Below are 22,160 nucleotides of genomic sequence, written 5' to 3'. Positions count from 1 at the left end.
TGCAACAGTGAATCTCACTGGTGAGCCTAGAGTGAAGTCTCACAGCTCACCAAGATGCCACACAGAGCTTTTGAAAGGCAGAGTTAGCCAGTAGGCAAAAACTGTCTGGCCTTGCAAAAATAATGGAGTCTATCATTACACACTTAGGAGATTCCCTGGCAACTCTTGAGTATTTAGTTAACAAGCCAAGGAATACAAGCATGAAATGACTCCTATGATTCTGAGAATATGTAAAAGCAAATGTGCATTTCAATAACGAAATAAAATCACCAACTGGTGTGTACTTTTCAGTTTTAAACAATTCTGGGTTGCTGAAAATCTCCAGCTATGAGTCTTTCACTCAGCTCTTAATTTCTTCATGAATACCTCATCATGTAAGGTACAAAGCACTAGAACTAAATTCACATGAATCCCTGAAAGACAAATGCCTCAGGAAAATAACAAATGCTGAAAAAAATGAAATTTTATGACACATATTGGTTGATTTCAGAGTCCAGCAAATATTATTTCCAAAGCTGTTCAGAAAAAATAATGGAAAAACATAAGAGAAGTTGCTATGAAACAATGGAAAACCATGGAGAAGACACAAGCTGCAGGACTCCTTCCTTAGAGCAACCTCTGGGGAAGGAAAACCTGTGGAGAGCAGCATTACAAAAGAGTTCTTGGTTTTGGCCATTGTAGTATTTGATGGCAGAGGAAAATGGGTATTCAGACTATCACTGGAGATAACAAATCTAAAGTTAATTTCCTAAACAGCAAGCTTGCCTGAAGAAGAAGCTCTTAGGTACAGAAATGAGTCTATGCTGACATTTGTGGCCAGCACTGATGGGAAGTATCAATTGTTTAGGAAGAGAATAAATGTGCTGTCATAGAGGGTTACTAAAGATGAAAAGGCAATTAACACTCAGGGCCTTGAATCTCGAAGGGTCACTGCCTAACCCTCCGGAAAAATTAGTCCATATGTTCTGTATTATTTTCTTTGGCTGCAACACAGATTAGGACTGTACAATATACACATGGGAAGTGGATGCAGCCTCATGTTGCTTACATTCACAAGAGATCCCCACATCCACTCTTTGGGAAAGAAACATAAGGAAGTGCAGGTTATGCAAGTGTTCCTCTGCCTTTGGTGTTTCCTATTTCATGTTGTCTGTTCTTTACTCATCCTGCCACCTTATACAATGCTCTTGTGAGAGAGATCTAGATATAATCACACTGAAAGAGCACAAAATTTCAGAAGTGTAGTATTTTATCTCCGCTTTGGCTTTATTGATCAATCATTGGCTTTAGACTAAATGCTGCACTGTGATTTTGATTCAGCTGCTGAAAAAACCTTGTCTATGAAGCCTAATCTCTTATGCACTGAATTCATTCCTTAAGGTAGGTCTAAAACTAAGGCTGAAGTTTTGGGAAGGATTGTCTTTCTCCTGCCACATTTACTCTTGTATTTGTTATGGGTGTAACCATTAATGGTTCCGTTGTGGTATGGAGAGGTATTTGTGAAGAAACTTCTCTCTCCAAGAAATGTTCTCATATGCCTCCAGCCACTCAGGACTAAAGCAGAGATTGTGCCCACACTGTACTGCATTGCTCATTCCCAGGATATTAGCAGATCTAAACGTTTTTGCTCAACTTTGACTTTTAAACAACTAGTTCTTTCTTTCAAATGAAGCAAAATCACTGCAGAAAAGATTCTTGGCAGCAGTTTTTGCTCTGGCTTCCTGGGGAATGCGCTCTCTTTAAAAACTGAATGAAAAACCAATGGCACATAAAACTGCCTCATGACAATGCTGGCAGTTCTACCAGTTTCTCATCCACCCACATTTACCAAGCACTATGCATTATGTTAGAATTGTAACTTTGAAATTATAACCTCTGAGGACATGCTTTTTAATCACCAGTATTTCATTTTCTACTTTCAGAGTGTTGTGGAAGTGTTATTTGAATAGCGGGTACCAGATTTTAAATGTCTGCAGTGATTACAATATCCTGTTAGTGATAGTATCAGAAAAGTCCTTCAGCTGAGACCTCTTGGATTGTCACACTCAAAGAAAATATTTTAGCCATCTGTTCACCTGATATTTGCTACAGCAGAGAAGAAAAAGCTCAGTATTTTCTAGTCAGCTTAGGTCCAGTGTGGAACACCTCAGTGTTCTTTTGGCTCTGGAAAACATCCTATTATGGTGAAAGTTTGGATATTCCTGCTTTATATCTCATAGAATATATCCAAGTATGATACTTAATATGACTTTTAAAAGCCTCTTAGGCAATATTGACTTTCTTTCACATTAATAAATTTTTTTCTCAGCAACTGTAAACATCAACCAGTCTATAAAGATGAAAATGTTCTTACTCTGAACAAGAAAGTTTCAAGTTTTGTGGCTGAGTACGTCAGCACCAGACTTCCAACATGACATGCAGAGCTGTAGACCCAAATTACAGGCCACTCCAAACACAAAAGTTTAAAAAACAGCCACTCCCTTCTTTCAAAAACTCTTTTGTATTCTTTTGGGTTTCTCTAAGAACACGTTGTTGATGATGATATTTTCCTACTGCATTTACACAAGCCTAGAGTTATAAAAGCCAGGCAGGCAGCACTACCCATCTGGAAGTGCTGATATTCACTTGTGTAATGGCTGCCCTGTGAATAGGGCAGACTTGCATAAACTCAGATTTGTGGGATATGATTTTTCTCAAGCTCTGCTTGCAGCCCAAGCTTCAAGTGTGACCTACACTGGTACCTAGTTGCAATTGCTCAGTATCTCTGAAAATCATGTGGTCCCTACACACCGATAAGGAGCTTAACTCCATATGCTTTGCTTTGAAAAACTAGTGCCTTTTTTAGATGAAAATCTAAAAGCTATCATAGCATTTCAGACCAGTAATAAGATTTTATCAGATTATGATCCCTTTAGTGGCACAATCTGTGTTTTACCTAAATAGCCTGATGAGGCCCAAATGCCTCATGCTAGCCTCTTTCTGAGTGGTGTGTCACATGCCAGGAGCAGAAGAAGCTGAAATGTTACTGCTACCGCATGGCCATGCCAAACAGCAGCAAGGGTCTGACCGAGGCAGATACACCCAGGCAGATGTGGCCAGCGATCCATGCCTCCTTCCCCTCTGCTCCCTGCTGACTTAAGACATTCACCCCCAGGGCAGTGTGCACAGTAGATAATTCCCACAGCCATACCCAAACTTGGGACACCAAGCTCTTCCAGTCCCAGCTCTGAACATGCAAGAGGTTGACTTCTGCCCCTTGTCACAGGCGAACCTCTTTGCTAATGGGGATGGTTTGGCATCCCTACCCAGTGCCTGTGCTATGCTGGCTGCTTACTTGCAGTCATAGACACATTTTGGTGTGTAGGATGGGCCATCAGTGATTTCGCTCAGTATCTCCTGAGAGACGAGAGGCTGCTGAAAGCACTGATGCTAACCTGAGCGTTTTGGAAAGCCATCTCCACGTGGCTTATTGTTACACTGATTGCTGATAGCTTGAAATATCAGCTCTTGGGGTTCACTATCCTGAAACCATTCACGCGCACCTACGCCCGCACACATCACGAAGAGAAGAAAACGATCGCATTCAGCGTTTTAGTGCTGCAGGTATGCGATATATATAAACGTAGTGTTCATGAAGGGGTAATACTACATTTCCTTACAGAAAAAAAGAAGCCATAAACCACCCAGCGAGCGTATGCTCCCCGGGAGCGCCCTGCCGCGGGCACAGCCGTTCCGCCTCCGCCGGCGGCGAGGAGCGGCCGCCCACGTCTCGCCGGCACCGGGGCAGCCCCGCGGCGCTCTCGGGGTGCTCCACGCTCCGCTCCGAGCTGCTGACGCCGGGCACGCTGACTCGTGCCGTGCCGTGCCGTGCCAAGCCGCTGCGACCGTGCCGCGCTGTGCCAACCCGAGCCGAGCCGAACCAAGCCAAGCCGTGCCGAGCCGAGCTGAGCCACACCGAGCCACACAGCCCCGCCTCTGTTCCCGCCCCAGCCGGTCCGGGCCCACCCCCGGCGGCGGGGCCGCTGCGCCGCCGAGCCGTGCGAGGCTTTAAGCGGCAGGTGCGGGGGAGCGGAGCACACGCGTGAGCGGCGGCTGCTGCGGCCCGGCGGTAGCGGCGGCGGGCGCCTTTCGGCTCGGCGGGAGCCGCGGCGGAGCGGAGCATGTCGGTGGCGACCGGGGGCAGCGAGGCGGCGGCAGCAGCGGGCGGAGGCGGCGGGAACCGCGTTTTCTTCCAGAGCCCCCGCGGCGGCGGCGGGAGCGGCGGCTCCTCCGGCAGCTCCTCCCGGGAGGACTCGGTGTCGGCAGCGGCGGCCGTGGTGCAGGTCCAGCAGCGGCGCCACCAGCAGGGGAAAGTGACGGTGAAATACGATCGGAAGGAGCTGCGGAAGCGGCTGGTGCTGGAGGAGTGGATCGTGGAGCAGCTGGGGCAGCTCTACGGCTGCGAGGTGCGGGGCCGGGGTCGCGGGGTCCCCGGCGCGGTTGCTGTCGCCTCAGTCCCCTCGCCAGCCGCTGCGTCCCTCGCCCCCGGCATCCTCCTTCTGCTCCGAGTCGCATTTCGGCGGTGGGCAGAGGAGCGCTGTCACCGCCACCTCCAAATGACATTCCCGGTCCACCGCCTCCACCCTGCCGCTGCCCCGCTCCTCAGTGGTGCCTCGGCTCGGGGAATGGTGAAAGGTGCCCCATGCCCTACAGAAAGGGTGTCCCCAGTGCCCTCCCGAGGTGAATAAGAGGGGACCGCCCTTTGGGGACGGGCGGTGGCTGCCGCTCGGCCGGGCACGGAAGGGTCCTTTTCCTCCGTGGGGGCCCCGGCGGCTGCGGCAGGTCCGGGAATGCCAGGAGGTTCGCCCGCGGCTGTGGTGGCCGGGAGCCGCTGTCCCCGCAGCCTTCCAGGGCAGGGCGGACCGGGGCTCCGAGGCGCCTTCCTCGGGCTGGGCGGGCGTCGGTCTCCGTTAGACGCGAGCTGGGCCAGCGCCGGAGCTCGGCGGGTCGGGGAGCAGAGCGGTGTGCTGGGCACAGGGAGAGCCGGACGGGGGAGCGGGACCTGCGCGGGGGATGTGCGGAGGCGGCTGGTGTAGAGGAGAGACTGCGGTGCGGGTACGGTCCCCTCTGGATCGTGGTTTTGCGTTATCCCGACCTACAAGAGTGGGGTAGATACTGGCCAGGAAATTTCAGTGACCAATTCGGAGATCATTAGGACGAGAATCGAAAACGCTGTGGGCTTGTATGTACGTGATTTTTACGTATCAAATCTGTTTTTCTGTTACTCTGGGCAAAGAGCGAGTGTTGCCAGAATGAATTCTCTTCTGTAGAGGACAGATGAGCAGGAGGATGTTTCAAGATTGTTCAAAGAAATGGCAACTGTTGTCTTCCTTGTGGAGATAACGATGTTGTAAACCTAATCCCCAATGGATCGTATCTCCCTTCCACTTCGGGTGTTTACTCTTACCAAAACGTTAAGGCTAAACTGAAGTTCACACATACTTTTCCCATCAGTCGTCTAATTCACTTTTGTTAGGGACTTCTGAAGTGAGATTTCTTGAAACCAGATATAAATTTTGCAGCTAGCATATCCAGGAGCCAACATCTCACTCCTGAGCATGCTGGAGCTAAGAAGACAAGAGCTTGACAGTCCTTGGGGGGTGGATGTGAAAATATAAATAACCTGGGTGGAATATCTTGCACACACATAATACAAGTGCTTTAAAGAAACTCCTTTAATCTCAAAAGTGATTTATTGGCAAATTTGTTAGAACAACACATAAAAAATGTGCATGTGTCAAGTTAAACCTCTTTAACTGTTCACATCCATGAGCTGTGGGAAGGAAAGATACAAATGGAAACTCCAGTTAGAAATAATAAAAATAAGCAGTTCTTAGTCTTCATCTTGGTGTGACTTGCCTCTCCAGTCTCATGACTTGTTTGGCCACATAGCCTGTAGGCTGTGAGGGTTTTCTGAGGCCGGAAGTGTTTACAGTTGTTTGTGTGAACTAATGGTTCTGTGCCTGTGCAGGCTGATAACGTAGTTAGTGTCTGGCCTGCTGGATCTGTCCTCTGGTTTGACTCTCACTGCTCAAAAACACCAGGCCTGTTTGGGCTGTGTGCTTTTGACAGACCGGTGAACTTGTTCTGTTCATAAGAAAGGATGTGGTATATAGGAGCAAAGCCCAATGGAATTGTTGCTGTTCTTCACAGTATTCAAATCACAGGCTTGTTGGACAAAAATCATTCATTCTTTTCCTTGTTATAGTTATTGCTTCCAACTAAAGTAGAAGGATGTATGCTTTAGAAGGTCTCTATTAAGGTGGAGACCAAATATAGCTGAATAAAAATAACTTGTTAGATGGTTTGGTTTCTGAAGTGACTTTTAGGGGGAAAAGTGGTTTAGCATAACAGAACAAAATGCTTTTAGATTTGAAGGCCAAGGGCAAAATATTTAAGTCATTTTCTGCTCTTCTTTGCTATTATGCATCAACTCTATCCAGAGTCAGCACAGATCATGGTAGTGAAAAGGTCAAGCTATTAATATACTATCAGAATAAAGTTGAAGATGTATGATGAGTGTAGTGATTAAAGACAATAGCAATTTAATGCAAGATGCTTTGCTTGAATCTGCTTGAATTACTTCTAGGCTTAGAGATGTAGCTCTCAGGCTGAAATTTAATCACCTATGCAGACAGTTAATAACCCTGTCTGAGGGCAGGTTGGGAGGGGGTTGGGAATTGCTCACTTCAACTTCTATGGAAGATCTACAATAACTTCCCAATGCAATGACATTTACATTCTGTAATGATCTAAAATCTTCCAGATTGTCAGAAATAGTCATTGAATTTTTAATCCTGGAAGAGCTAACCAATGTCAGTGTTTCATTGTTATTCTGATTCAGAGCTCTATTTCTAAGGAGCAGTGCACTTCATTTCTGGGAAGAGCCAGAAATAAGTAGAGGGTGCTTGCAATGTGGTACACTGAAAGTCTGTAAGAAGACTTGCATGTCTCTTTGTTAGACTGCATAAATGTAGTGCCTGCTCACTGTTTTCCATTTAAATAATGTTTGCTATTATGCTAAGATTCATCAGTAAGTGGATACTTACAGAAAGATTCCCTTTATTTAAAACAAAACATGTACTCAGTCTCTCAAGTACTTGCAAGTTAAGTCAGCTATAAGCCTGTCTTGGCATGGCGACAGAGTTTAGGAGATGAGGTTGGGAAATAACAAGACAGGTTTGTTTGTGTTCTTTTTCTAGTGGATCTTGTCTTTACTGGTACATTTTTAGTTTTAAAAATCGGATGCAAAGCAATATAATGGTGTTGGGAGTGTGATTTAGAAGGAGACTATTTTTAATGCAGACCTCAGTTATATGACACAGAGTTTAGCTGCAGAAAGGTTACTTCCACATGATGCAGACTCTAGGGATAAAAGACCCTTTAACTGAATGGTAAAGGTTATCAAGGTAGAAAACTTTAATAGGACCGGAGAGACTTAAGCAGGATTTGTTTGGCACCAGAACCTGCCAGGGTAACGTACTCAGGTCAGGTGCTGCAGGTGATATTGGTCTGGCTGTCTGCTTCTGGGACTGCTTCATTAAAAAAAAAGAAAAAAGTTTTATAACCTGTTTGTTCTGGTTTCTGTGAATGCTGAAACTGAGGTTATGGTTGCAGGTTAGTACATTGAAAATGCAATACTTTAGTTGCAGGACTTGAACTGGCTTCAGTGTTGACCTTTATTAGGTATCTTGGTACTAAAAATAGTTTCTCCACAGATGCTTTGTGTTTTGGGCTAAGTCCATTATTGGTTAAGAATTGCAAAATAATACTGCATAGAGTGACTTACACCATCACTATTCAATCCCTGATGGCTTGCAACTTTTAGCTCAGCATGAAAGTGGTGACAGACCAGTTTTCCAAATGTATGATCTATGTTGTGTGCACCTGCCAAACTTGTATGACTTTGTATATGAAAAACAGAGACCACTGGACTTGTCCCCAGAAACCATTCAATTTTGCAGGTAAATTTCTGTGCTCTGGGGTCCTGTCTATCCAGAATTATAGCATTTGCTATAAATGGCACACAGATTTTTGCACAATAATGAAGAAAGGTTTTGCTTGTGCTATTGATTTGTTGCTGACTATTTTTTAATGTAGAGATTTACATGTGCAAATCAAATGAGCCCCTAGACTTTGCACTCTAAAAGCTAAATACAAGACTTGCCTTCTGAGATATTGCTGAGCTTAGCTGAGTAATCAACTATTTTATTAGAGTATGTCTAGTGATATATGGAAGTCAGTGCTTGGCTGGGCATATGATGTTGGTCTGGAAGTACCAGAGTGTTGTGTCCAAGCTTATTATTTTTCCATTCCAGGAATGGAAATACGCTGAGATTGTGTTTAAAAATTCACTGTATAATAAAATGCAGTTGGAAGAGCTGCCCATAAAGGCCCTTCAGGCATTTCCATTAAGAGTACAAATCCATGTCAGACTCAAAATTGTTTTGCGTAAGATTTTCTTCCATCTTCTGGTATAGATACTGCAATGACAAGAGTGGCATGAAGCACTGAAATGGGTAGGGATTTCATGTTGGCAATGGAGTATGGGAGGGAAAGGAGCAATTTAGCTCAGTCCTGTACAGATCAAGACTCCCTTTGCCTGGTTGCTCAGTGACTGCAGAGAGCACCCTCTTTGTCTTCCTGAAGCTGCTGGGATATGCTAACATTTCCCTCCACACACTCTGTCTCTTCCAAAACAGCCCTGTCAGCGTGCTGCTAAGGCTGCCATGTGGTGATGTGGACCTGATGGTATGATCAGGTACTACTTATGCCTCAGGCTCTAGTGAGGTAATGTTTGAAATTTATTATTCATTTCTCAGAAAGGCGTTTGGTAAGAAGATCCACTGAATAAAATGCTACAGAAGCAAACTTTTGCCTACAGTCTCACTCTTTGAATAGACTTCTAACTTGGACTAAGATCTCAGAAATGGTAATTGCATGTGGATTTCTTTCTCAATGGATTAGAAGTGGAGAGAAGCTGAGAAGAATCTGAGAACTAGAGAGAGTGTCACTCCTTTAAAAAGATGCAAGTTAGTAGGAGGCATAATAAAGGATTTCTTTCTTTGAGAGTTTGAGTGTTGCACTTCAGATGCATTGGAGTAAAGAACTTGTAGATCCACCAAGGTGCTTAGAAATTTATTTGAATTATTTATTTTGGACAGCTCTTACAGATCTCCATGTTGTACAGCACAAACTTTGGTGTACTCTCTTGAGAGCAAGAAATACTGGGCAACATACTTGTGTCAGTTGAAGAGTTTCTGTGATCAGAGATCTGTAAAGGACACAGGCAAGACAAGTGTAGCAAAGGCTTATTCTATCATGTAGCAACCACAGAAAGGTATTTGAATCCCAAGAGCAGAAAATGGGAAACCTAAGAAATGCACATTGTCTTAAAACAAACTTTGTAAAATGCATGCAGTTCTTTTTGGAGGAGTGGGCTTAAGGATCTGTGAGGGTAGCAAGCACCTGATTGTGATAAAGCCAGAGCCTTTTGTTTTTAAATGAACTTAAGATCTTGCCTTAAGTTCTAAATACCTACTCTAGCAGGAAGTGTTCCACTGCTCAGCTACTGAACTTGCCTTCTTTTTGCATGCAACAGTGCAAAGGAATTCAAGGAGAGAAATTCATCACAGTCAGGTGCAAGGTTCTGCACATGGGTCAAAGCAGTCCTGACCACAAATGCAAGTGGGGTGGAGAACGGATTGAAAGCAACCCTCAGCAGAAAACTTGGGGGTGTTGGTTGACAAGAACCTCAACATGAGCTGGCAATGTGCACTTGCAGCCCTGAAAGCCAATTGCATCCCAGGCCACATTAAAAGCAGCATGGCCAGCAGGTCAAGGCAGACAGCTCTTCAGCATTTACTTCACTCTTGTGAAACCCCACCTGGAGTACTGCATCCAGCTCTGGGGCCTCCAGCATAAGAAGTACATGGACAGTTTGGAGTAAGTCCAGAGGAGGGCCACAAAGATGATCGGGGGCTGCAGCACCTCTCCTGTGAAGGCCAAGAGCTGGGAATGTTCAGCCTGGAGAAGAGAAGATTTCAGGGAAACTTAGAGAGGGCCTGAAAGATAGCTTGAGAGGGGCATGTAGTGAGAGGACAAGGAGGAATGGCCTTAAACTGACAGAGGACAGGCTTAGATGAGGTAATAAAGAATAAATTCTTCACTGTGATGGTGGTGAGGCACTAGAACAGGTTGCCTAGAGAAGTTGTGAACTTTGTATCCCTTGAAGTGTTGAAGTTGGATGTGGCTGGCCCAGTGGAAGATGTCCCTGCCGATGGTAGGGGGATTGGAACTAGATGAGCGTTAAGATCTCTTCCAACCCAAACCTTTCTATGATTGCAAGAAAATTATCTTTTCTACTATTTGATCTTTGTTTAGTCTAGATGTCATTTCTGTGCTGGTCATGGTTCATTGTTGTATCTGAATCAGCAGCAATATTCTTGACTTCCAATTTAAAGCTTCACAACACAGATTATTGCTCAGCAGCTTTCCATAGCAATTTTTTGTCCTTTTCCTCTCTGTTCAAGATGGAACTGGTTTCTTTGTTGAAGCAGTAGGTGTGGTTGTTTTATAACAAGGTGAATAAATAATTGATTGCTTACATCACTTAAGATTTTATAATTGTACTTCTTATTAACAGTAGCTTCCAATCTTGTGGGTACAAAGACTCTTGTGCCTTTAGGCAAATTGTTTTACATAGAGCTGGTTCTTGATTATCCAGGGTAACAAAAGAGAGGAGGGGGTGGGTGGGAGAATATGGATCCGATGGAAAAACTGTGGATAAAAAAATAAATGGTAAAGTCTGCTACAAATCATACAGTGAATGTACGGCTGAAGGGGAAGAGGGGGAACTGGTCCTTTTAACCATTCAGCAAATTTTGTTTATAACAAAAATTCATTATATTGCTTTTGGGCTTGAGTGTAGCTTGGATGTGTTTGTACTTGTAGCACAATTAAACTACAACATGGATGATCCATCCCCAGGTAGCTGAGAGCAGGTTATATTGTGCTTTGTTGAAGGTGCTGGGCTGACTTGAGCACTGTTGGTTCCTTGTGTTATGACAGTCTCTCCTTATTCTCCGTGCTTTGCATTAGCTGATCTAACCTGTGCTGTCAAAGCAAATGCCTGAAACAAAAATAACCCTGTTTAAATGAGGAAAATACCTATTTCATGGAATGTTTGACTCCTCTTATAAGGCATAGGGAATATTTCTAAATAGGTCTTGAATGTAAATAAAAAGATGTGAAGTTAAGTCTTACTTCAACCATAACAAGTAGTGTGATAGCTGGCTCTCATGACCACCCTAAACTCATTCTCTTTTGATTCATACCTTGCAAAGACTGGCTGAGCATGTTGCATTCTCATATTTATCCCTTTACATCAGGTTATCAGCCACTTGAAAACACTGTAATGGGACTTAAAACCCAACCAAAAAAGCCTATGTGGTTTGTAGTGCATACTACTGAACATAATGTGTACATACTTTACATAATATTTTGACAGTGCAGGGGATACCAATGGGTGAAAAAAAGCTATCCCATCTCTAGCCCGATTCAGTCTGAGTTATGGTTCCCTTGTCTCTTGTCACTACAGGTGATAAAGCAGCAGCAGCAATATCAATACATTCTTCCAGTCTTCTGTCTTGCCTGCAGTATTCAAAAGCCAAGCTCTCATTTTTCCCTGCCTTACATCTAACTCCAGAAACTTCTATTTGACAGCACAAATTGAGCAGGTTAGATGTGGCCATCTATCTTTGTCACCGCAACTTTTGGCTGCCTGTTGTAAAACATGAGCAGCTTCTTTTGCTGTTCTCCCATGTGACACATGGAATTATGGAAGTCAAGATTTCTAGAACTTATTAATGCTGGAGAAGGGGGTATAAAATCTTAATTGTATGCAGTCCCTACAGCAGCAGTACAGCTTTATTTCAAAGGATAGAATAAATTTAGCCTGTTAAAGATCTTCTTGGAACAAGGAATTGCTTGGGCAGAGGTACACACTGAAACAAATCAAATCTTCTTTGAAGTGATAAGTATTTAATTCTGAGGATCACATTTCATTAGCAGAACTGTTACCTCCCCTCCCCACCACTCCCTCCCACCCTGGAAGCATGATCTCTATTCTAGGAACCAGTTCAGCATGGCATCTTAAATTATTTTCAGGGAACACACAGATTGCAGCCCCAGAAGGCATCTTGTATATTTTCAATCCATGTGATTATTTATCAGTAGCATAGATCTAGTGGACCTAAATATAGAGAAAAATCATAACATGTTACTATAGGTCTTTAATTATTAGAACACTTGTAGATTTTTAATTCAGTGCAATACTGTTCAGCCTGTAAAGCAAAGGTAGTATAGAAGATAGCATTAATTAAGAGGCCTAATGGTAAGGAAGTGGATGGCTAGTGTGTGTAGTGATGCTAGTCTAGAGATGGCACTTCTAGTGGTGACTCAGAAGAGTTCACCATTCCAAATATGCTGCCAACAAGAGGATCAGACACACTTCAGTCCTCTGTGTTGGACTTCATGAAGTGCAAATGATGGCACAATCAATGCCTAATGAAAATCCTCTTACCAGACTGTCTTAATAGGATTACTTTCCAGAAGACAGAACTGGGAAGGATCTCCTAGGTCACATGGTCTGCCTTCTTATTTGCAGATAAGCTCTTTGCATTTGATGTAATTTTTTAATGGAGTAACTTGGCTATATGATGTTTCTTTCCACATTATTTTATGTATTTAAATATTACTTTTAAACCCTTTAGGCACTAGGATCTTTCCCATCCTTTCCATAAAATATAGAAAGACATAAATGAAAGACCAATACTTGCTTGGAATGTGCTTGCTTGGACTTTCACTCTGGGGTGAAGTTTAAACAGATTGTAAATGTGCTTTACTGCCTGTTCTTACTCTGGGCATCATCAGACTCAAGTGATGACCACAGCTAAGGGGTAGAAGTATTAAGACAGTGATTCTCCCGTAGGTCACTTACTACCTTATAACAAAATCCATCTTTTGAGTATGTCTGCAGACTCTGGGAGAAATGTGCTTACTAATATTTCATGGAATTCATTTAGCACTCCTTAGGAAATATGTTAGTGGCTTAAGATCCTAACTTATTTTAGCACTTAAATGGTAAATTTTTTGAAGTAGATATCTAAATTAACTCTAGCATGATACAAGTGATTAGTTCTACTTTAGATGACTAGTATATAACATTTTGACATACTTTAAACAAAAAGAATAAGCCTCTACAGTTGGTTTACATTTTAATGCACATTTTTTTTGGTCAGAAGAGAATTCCATATGTTCTGAAATAAACTATTGTCTTTTTATTTTTGTTATGCTATCATGCCATTTTAGGTTTATAGTAAAATTTTGTACTCCTGTTTTAGGTGTGTTGAGGTAAAACTGCATACATAGTCTTCTTTCTTAAAACATTAACAAAGCTTCTTAGAATTTGGATTGTGTTGATATTGAAAACTGAATCTTTTCTGAGTGCAGAAACTGGTGAGGGGAAGGACTGCTGGTGGTAATTAGCTAACTGGCAGCCAGAAACATTCCAGCTCTTACTTCAGCTCTTGCTGCAGTACTGCCTAGTCTGCTTAGCTAAAGATTTAATCAACTTGCTTATAGCTAGCCAACTACTTTTTGTTTATTAAACCCAAACTCTTAGGCAGAAAATTTGGTTTAGTGTCATGAAGTAATTGTGATAACCAGAGAATTCATTTATATGAGGAAGCAAATCTTTCACTGTATAATCTGGAGACTGTCTTGTTTCAGGCTGGGGGCAACAGAGGCTTCCAGGACTCGTTTTGTAAAAATCAACACCTAAACAACATCTCTGCCTTTTTTTTCCCAATATGTCTCTGAATGCTTTTTATCTTCTTTATTTTAGCTTCTTATCAGATTTCACCTTAAAATATGTAATGATTACATTGGAATTGTTAGCTCTTGCTCTTGGTTAGTAGTTTGAGGTGCATTTAATGTAGCAAGTGGAAAGAGGCAGCACTATGTGCCAAAATACTTTTCTGAGAATCTGACAGTAAGAAGAAGCACTGGAATCAAACAGGGGTCCTGTATAGTCTTTAGCTTCCTTCTCTTTTTGTCATCCTTGGTGGGATAGTCACAGCAGGTTATGCCACCTCCTGGATCTGGAGTTGTTTGTGAATTCATTTTAAAGATCCCTCAGGCACTTTTCCATGTTTTGCAGTTCAGGGACTTGCCTGTGTAGCCAAGTGGTGTCTCTGGCCCCCAGGGAAGAGGAGTGTCTGCTTTAAAGCATGTTAGAACTCCTGCTGATATTTCTTGACACCAGTGGACCAGAGCCAAGATGCATTGACTGCCAGTCCCTGGCCTGCCTGCTGCTCCAAATGAGTATCTGGGGGGAGAGAGAGTCGTCACTGTGTAGAGCACACTGCTATGCCCAGGCACCACTTGGAGGAGTGACTTTCTACAAAACATGAGAAACTCTCTATATCTCTTGCATGCATACATTTCTTCAAAAAGATTACATTGCTTCTAGATTCTGCAGGATGTAAGCTCACTTGTTTTGATACCACTGAATAAAACATTCCTCCCCCTGCCCCTCCCCCCCCCCCCCCCCCCGAAAACACAGAAAATAGACTTCTTGTCTCTTGTGTTAAATCTTAAAAGACCTAATACTTCTGGCTAAAGAAATAATAATGATTGAAAACTGTCTCCTGTTCCAATCAGTAACACTTTAATTGGCTGGTAAGACAAAAATGTGGTGAGAAGACTATGAGTGTGTCGGATGCTTGATGTACCCATAGTGTATGACTTTTATTGCAGAAGTCAATTTACACGCAGCTTCTCAGTGTAAAGAAAATCAATACCGGAGACTAACAGATTGTTTTTACAGGGCTGCTGAAACTGAGATGAGGAGAGCCATTTAGAAGGCCTCATTATATCACGTGCTCTTTCCTTGTGTTCTTTCAAACAATCTGATGGAGTAATTAATCCTTGAAGTGCCCCAAGAGGCAAACCTACTTGATTGCACTGCTGTTTAGCCTAAATTCCCAGACTGCAAAGGACCTGGTGTTGATCCCGTTTGATCAAAATTTTTACATGGAGCATATATTCCTTAGGTTTTTTTCCATCTTCTCTCTTAGAAGAAAGCAATCAATCTGTCGAATTTGACCTGGTGTGGCACGGTCCTAGTCGTTATTTCATTCTCGCTGTAGGCAGAATTATGTACAAATTGCAGGGAAGCAGTCAGCTGTGCCTGTTGTTGCTTGGAGATGGAGAGTGACCTGCTCTTGTGAATTGCAGAAGGCAGGGATGTCCTGTGACTACTATGTGGAAAATCACTCCACTTGCATAGTCATCAAGGCAGCAACATTTAAGCCTGGTGGCTTAAGCTCTGTGCCTTTCAAGAGTGGCTAGGTAACAGTGATTTGGTGTACAACCTGTGTTTGCTAAACTATTTGCCAAACTATTTCTGCTTGATGTGAAAGTGGATGATGACAAAAAACCATGATGTGATGTTTTGTTTAACATAAGTAACATCCAGGCATAGACTTAGCATGTCCTATTTTTGTATTGAGAACACAAAGCATTTGTTCTGGAGACAGCACTTGATTTTCAACAAATGTCTTGTTGAGATTGAATCTATGTTATGGGTATGGTTAGGAGGTGTTGAATGCTTCTCTTCCACTGCTCAGTATAGTCTGTGATCAATGCCTCTTCTTCATTTAGCAATTTCACACTCTAGTGATTCCTTTCGACTTCTGTAGAGATGCACAAATTAGACAACAATTCCTTAACCAGCATGTTCTGGCTGTATTTGGAGAAGTTGTTTTGACAGTTCAGTTATAAAAACTGCAAAATAGTGGTGTCAGTACTGAAGAAGATTAAATGTAGTCTGTGACTGGGTATCAGTTTCTTCTCTATGCTTACTAGTGACACTGAAGCTGCAGAGTGCAAGGTTCTTTGAATAATGAGCACAGATTTAATTTTTTTTTAGAAATTAACCAACAGAATTGGACAAATGGAATACCTGTGCTCTACTATGACTAGCAGTTCCTTCTTGGAAAAACAGGCATTTTGGTATCATAAAGTCTTTTCCCTGTAATCACATCATCTCACCAATGATTTTTTTTCTATATTGTGCTGAAGATGATAGAGCTGCAGCCATTGTAGCAGGGGATTGACTTTAATTATTGAAGTTATGGGCACAATGAGGTGGAGAGTTCTCAAAATTCAGAATCCTGTGGCATTTGCCCTTGTATTTCGTGTGATACTTGGTCTTCATCATTTAGTAGCAATGGCATGAATCCCAGAGAACTGCTCTGCCTTGTGTCTTGCCCACACCCCCACCTGCTGGCTATAACCCCGTGTTCACTGCCCGTGGCTCTAGGGTAATTTATCCTCTTAGGATGCATACCACAAGGACACATCTCCTGCCTTGAGAACAACTCTGAAATGTAAGTGCTTGAGAAGTTGGAGTAATTGGTAACTTTTTAAAAAATCCTTGTCCTAGAAAGTCATAGCTGTCCTAGCTGTCATAAACACCATGCCCATTACTAGTGGAGAACAAATACACCTCTCTCCTCTAGAGCTTGTTTCTGTGTCTCTGCAATAGGCAGCAGAAGGATTTCCACTGCCTCTGAATGGGAAGTGCTGGGTTATCAGGGCCAGGTGGGAAGAGATTAGGGAAGAAAGTGGAAAGTTGTTCCTGGAGAGGTAGAACTAAGGTAGAGATGGCAGTAAGCATGTATAAAGTGTATAGTAGGCTGCCTGCCTCGTTTCCTCATTTTTCCAGGTTATTTCTTTCACACTAGCATGTACTTTAGATCCAGGTGTGTAGGTGTTTGTCTCTTTGGCCAAATTCTGCTGGCTTGCTTGTGCCTGTTTGATAAATATAAGTAATGTTTCTTCTGGATTGCTTTCTTCCTGTGCCCTCAAGTCCCTGGTCAAAGTTGTCCCCTATGTCTTTCTCTACTAAAGACTCACAGAAATATTCACAGTAGTGAAAGAGAGAACTACAGAAGTCAGGGGTTGTAGGGACAAACAGGATTTACAGTAGCTTGCTCTAAGCTTGCTTCTCTTCCTCTAGATGTTGCTCTTTGGACAAATAGGAGCTGGAATTTAGGAAGACTTGTTTGAATAATGTTTGAAGCAGTGCCACTATTGGAGAGTCCATTGGAGGCAGGTTAGAGGGAGAAGTAATATGGTTGCTATCAATAACTGCTAATATTTTCTACAATTAGTAAGGATGTTGGTACATTTAACTCTGAAGACATAATGATGTACTGAAATGCTTCTAAAGCATTTGTCCAGTGGTTTTTGTAACTTGTACATCAGATCTGAGCAAATGTCTTCAGGTACACTTGTATAGTTATCCCATCAATCCAAGCCTATTGCTGACAGATGAAATGGTCTTTGTAGATGGCTCTTTCTCAGACAGTGATGATAAGTGTTCAATAAGATAAGTTGTTCATAGCCATAAGGATTTTCTTATGGATCAGGTCTAAAGGTCTGAGGTGCTGGCTGCAGCAAAAATGAAATAATAGACAGGTTTGAATTTATGTTCTGCACTCTGTCCCTCTTAAAGGCATGTTATGAGGCAAATTTTTAAGAGAGGAGATTTTCCACTCATGAAAATCAGCTAAACACTTACTTAATTTTAGTATTCCACCTCTGATACAGATGGTTAGTGTTAGAAAATTGCAGCCTTCCACCATGATAGGGTGAACAGGTCACTTCAACAGTCACATTATGGCATCTGCTTCTGTTACAGAATACCACTATTTTCTCATTCTTTTGACTCTTAATTTATTTTTTTTTATAAAAAGGCAAAACCTGAACAATATATGCAATTATTTCTGTAGCACTCAACAGGAGAATTAGGGATGTATTTTGGAAGCATTGTAACAGACTGGCTGGCTATGCCTTGAAAAAGCATATTTCTTCCTTTTTCATTTTCACAGCTGCAGTGTTAAGCATAAAAGCAGTGAAGTTAGGGTATGTCTGACTCTGTCCTCCCACAATGGCTTGTTTTTCATGTCATATGTTTGTTACTTTCAGGAGTCATCCATGTTTATGTGGGTTTTGGTTTTGGCTTTGATTTTCAAATGGTCAGTTAGCAAATCAACATTAAGAAAGTTGCATGAAAACCTAGCCTGGGAGTTTCTTGCCCTGGAAGAGAAAATGCATTGACATATATATATAGACCAGGCAAAAGAAGGGAAGCCATCTGTGCGTTAGCAAAGACTGACTTGCAGGGTAGCTGTGTGCAGAGCAGTTGGCTCTCAGCTCTGCTGCTGTAGATGAGGAGTCTTTACTTGCTGTAGTCTAAGGAGAAGGGGAAGAATAATAGCAAGTGGAGGCTGTGTGTTACTGGGGAAGAACTAATATATGCAAATATATTCTCGTTTGGCATTACTCTGACATTGTGTTGGAGATATTGCAGGAAATGAGACATGGAGTGGAAGCTGGAAGAAAAGGAGTGTGACTTCTTGTCTCCTCTCTTCTGATATAGAAATTCTCCCCTCTCAAATCTTGTAATGCTCATTGTAGAAGAGCAGTGATGCTGGAGCTGACTTCTGATAAAAATACAGCTGCACGGCACTGGTATTGCTGGTGGGGTTGTCTGGCAGTGAGGGAAGAAAAAACCTGGGCACCCTTGGGAAAGGAGGATGGTTGTGGAATCATAGAATTGCTTAGGTTGGAAAAGACCTTTAAGATCATTAAGTCCTAACATTAACCTAGCACTGCCAAGTCTGCCAGTAAACCATGTCCCCATGTGCCACATCTACATGTCTTCTAAATCCCTATGGGTATAGTGACTCAACCAATTCCTTGGGCAGCGTGTTTCCATGAATGGCAACCCTTTCCATGAAGAAATTTTTCCTAATATTCAATCTAAACCTCCCCTGGCATGACTTGAGGCTGTTTGCTCTTGCCCAGTCAGTTGTTACTTGGAAAGAGAGACCAACACTTCCTTTCAGATACTTGTAGGGAGCAATAAGGTCTCACTGAGCCTCCTTTTCTCCAGGCTAAACAACCCCAGCTCCCTCAGCTGCTCCTTGTAAGACTTGTGTTCCAGACTCTTCACCAGTTCTGTTGCCCTTCTCTGGACATGCTGCAGCACCTCAATGTCTTGTAGTGAGTGGCCCAAAACTGAACATAGGATTTGAAGTGTGAAGTGAAGGCCTCCGTACAAGGTGATGATCACTCCCTTGTCCTGCTGGCCACACTATTTCTGCTACAGGCCAGGATGCCATTGGCCTTCTTGGCCACATGAGCTGGCTTGGGCTAAGCTGCTGTTGACCAGCACCCCCAGGTCCTCTTTTAATCAGCAGCTTTCCAGCCACTCTTCCACAAGCTCGTAGAGCTGCATGGGACTGTTGTGACCCAAGTGCAGAACCCAGTACTTGGCCTTATTGAGCCTTAGCCCAACAATCCTGCCTGCCCAGATCCCTCTGCAGACCCTCCAGCAGATCAACATTCCTTCCCAACTTAATGTCATCTGCAAACTGACTGAAGGTGCACTCAATCCCCTCATCCAGATCTTCAGTAAAGATATTGAGCAGGACTGATCCCAATCCTGACCCTGTGACTGGCTAATGGTCACCAGCAGTGGCAGCCCAGTCTGGCTCCCCAGCGCTGGGCAGGAGGTGTTCTTTGCATGAGCTCATCTGGGGATACTTCTACCAAAAATGACTGCACAACTGGTGTTTGGTGGAAGATCTGCTCTACAGTGTTGGTTTATGCAGTGGTCTGGCAGTGCTGCATGGGGCTCACTGCAGCGTGCAGCCCTGGGCCTGGCTGCAGGTCACCCACCTGCCACTCCTGTTCCATGGGCATTGCCTGGGGCAGGGGATGGCAGCCAGGGCCTGGCCCACCCCCAGCCAGGAGCAGGCAGCCAGCCAAGCCAAGGGCACTGGGGCAGCCCCAGCCCTGGCATCTCCCTGTGGCTGGGCCGGGGGAAGGCTGGGATGTGGGTCTGGCTCAGCAGGGCCAGTGGCTGGGCAGGGCTGTGGCACCTGGCCCTGCTGGGACGTGGCTGGGCAGGGGGCTCATGGCCCCAGGAGCTGACATGGGGGGCTGTGGGGATGGCCCTGCAGGCCAGGCTCTCGGTTTGGCTGCCTGGTCTGGCTTGCCTGTGGGCAGAACCTGTTTTAGGATACATTTTTATAGGAGCGTTTGGGGGCTGGGTGTTTCTTAAGGCTGTTGGGGGCAAATAGAGGAAGTTTGTCCTTGAAGGGAGAGCTCCAGGTCTGGATTGCAGACTGTAACACAGGGCTGTAGGTTGTGTTAACATGTGTGTCATGACTGAGAGTTTGAAGAGGTCATGAAGAGGTCTGAAGAACTGCAGACCCAGTTATGTTATCATAATCAAAGTGGCCATATGGACCCTGATGAGAAGGTGTGTGTGGCACCATTACTTTAGTTTTTATGTAAAGATTTGTTTTTTGAAGTGCCTTTGTTCAGCCATGAAACCCATTTAAATGTCAACTTCTGAAACTGCATTTCTTATTTTAATTTCGTCACATCACAACAGTTTGATATGCTGAAAGATTTTGCTTGCTACAGTCTTTGTTGCTGAGGCTGAAATAGCTGTAAAAGGCAGAGCAGGAGACAGGAAGGGAGAAGAGGGACAGGCTAAGCCCAGAGTCCATTAATGCTGCTTGGAGGCCCTACAGTCCTGTCAGGGACTGGGGGCTGGCTGGAGGTATTAAAAGGAGAAAAGAAGATAGTACATGAGTACTATATCTGATCCACTGAAGCTGGCCATGCACTCTCCTCCCATCACTGTCATTTAAGTGCAGTGGTAGATAACACAGGATTAAAGGAAGTACAGGAGCTGATTACTTTTCTGGTTGTATCTTCATAACATTTAGAACTACCTGACCTGTGAAGATTTCTGCAAAGATTCCTGTAGGTAAAAAAAAAAAGGACTAATTTGCTGGATAATAGTTTCTTTGCAGCAGTGTAAGCTGGTCTTGACTGCTGCTGTGTTAATGGTGCCTTAAAGAAAACTATCAGCAGGCTAATGGCAGCTTTGAAAACAAAAACTTACCCTGCTTCATCCTATTCATATCCAAAGAGATGTACATTTCCAATCCTAATGATCCATTTAACTGCCAAGATTAAACACAAGAAAAAAATTATATGCAATTAAAGAGGAAGAAGCATGTTAATGTAACATCGAGGCTGCGTGATTGAGGACAGTCAAGCAACTGGAAGACAGATCTTTAAAACTGAGGTAAGTTTTCATTTGGCTCTTAGAGAATTTTATTCTTCCTGTTTCCCAGATAAATATTTACATTGCTTTGATTCTGAAGCGCAGTCTGAAGTGCTCAAAGGTTAATGAACAAAGCTTCAGCATTAAGGGCTAGCTAAGTATTTCCTCCATGTCAGAGATGGAAACAATCACTTTATGACATTCATACTTGATGGTAAGATACTACTGGAAGGTTGTTGGAATGATTCATCTGTTTAAGCTGTATTTAATTTAGGACCACCTCCATTTACTGTTTGTAATTCCTGTTTCCTAAGAGTGGAGCTCCTCACTTGCTTCAGAAACCAAGTTCTTTGTGAATTGCAGACTTCTGCAGGATAGCAAGCTTGTAGTGTACAAGCATGCTTCAAGCATGCAAGACAGCCTTGCATGTAAAACAGCCAGATGCAGAGCAGGTGCACTGACCTGGGCTCCTGGATGCAGTGCACTTGTAAGCAGCATGGATCACTGTGTACTTGGCCACTTCAGTCCCATGTGCCTGTTGCTAGGACTGCTGGTGTCTTATTCCCACGGGGGTTTTTTTCTGCATTAAACTGAGCTGCTTTTTATTTCCCAGGGAATTGTGGGAACTTGTCTGTTCTTGAGGCATGTTTTGAAGGGGAAGGGAAGAAGATATTGTGGGAAAGCATCAAATAACTGAATTTGCTTTAGGGCTGATATCAAAGGGCTATAATCATCAAAAGGTGGAAGAGAACTAGCCCACAAGAAAGCAGAAGTGAGGGTTTTGCCTGTAGCTCCAAATAGGCCAGGGTGGCTGAGAGTGGAGCACTGCATGCAAGGTGCACTGACTACTTATGTGAGTGAGTGGGAGCTCATTTGGAGCAGTGCATGAGTAAAGGCCAAA

General features: G+C 43.4%; 1 protein-coding gene across 1 annotated transcript in view; it reads left to right on the top strand.

Moving 5' to 3' along the window:
- The first annotated feature begins 3,874 nt into the window (after positions 1-3,874).
- PPP1R14C (protein phosphatase 1 regulatory inhibitor subunit 14C) overlaps positions 3,875-22,160 on the top strand; it is a 51,523-nt gene continuing 33,237 nt past the window's right edge. Inside the window, exon 1 of the mRNA XM_071435780.1 lies at positions 3,875-4,445. Within this exon, the coding sequence (XP_071291881.1) occupies positions 4,161-4,445 (285 nt within the window). The 5' untranslated portion in view covers positions 3,875-4,160. The remainder of the gene's footprint in view (positions 4,446-22,160) is intronic.

The sequence above is a fragment of the Agelaius tricolor genome, unplaced genomic scaffold, assembly GCF_023055355.1.
Source record: "Agelaius tricolor isolate 1412-34295 unplaced genomic scaffold, bAgeTri1.0.p SCAF_1, whole genome shotgun sequence".
Lineage (NCBI taxonomy): Eukaryota > Metazoa > Chordata > Aves > Passeriformes > Icteridae > Agelaius > Agelaius tricolor.
The sequence above is the reverse complement of the archived record's forward strand: the minus strand, read 5'-3'. Positions and strand labels throughout refer to the sequence as shown.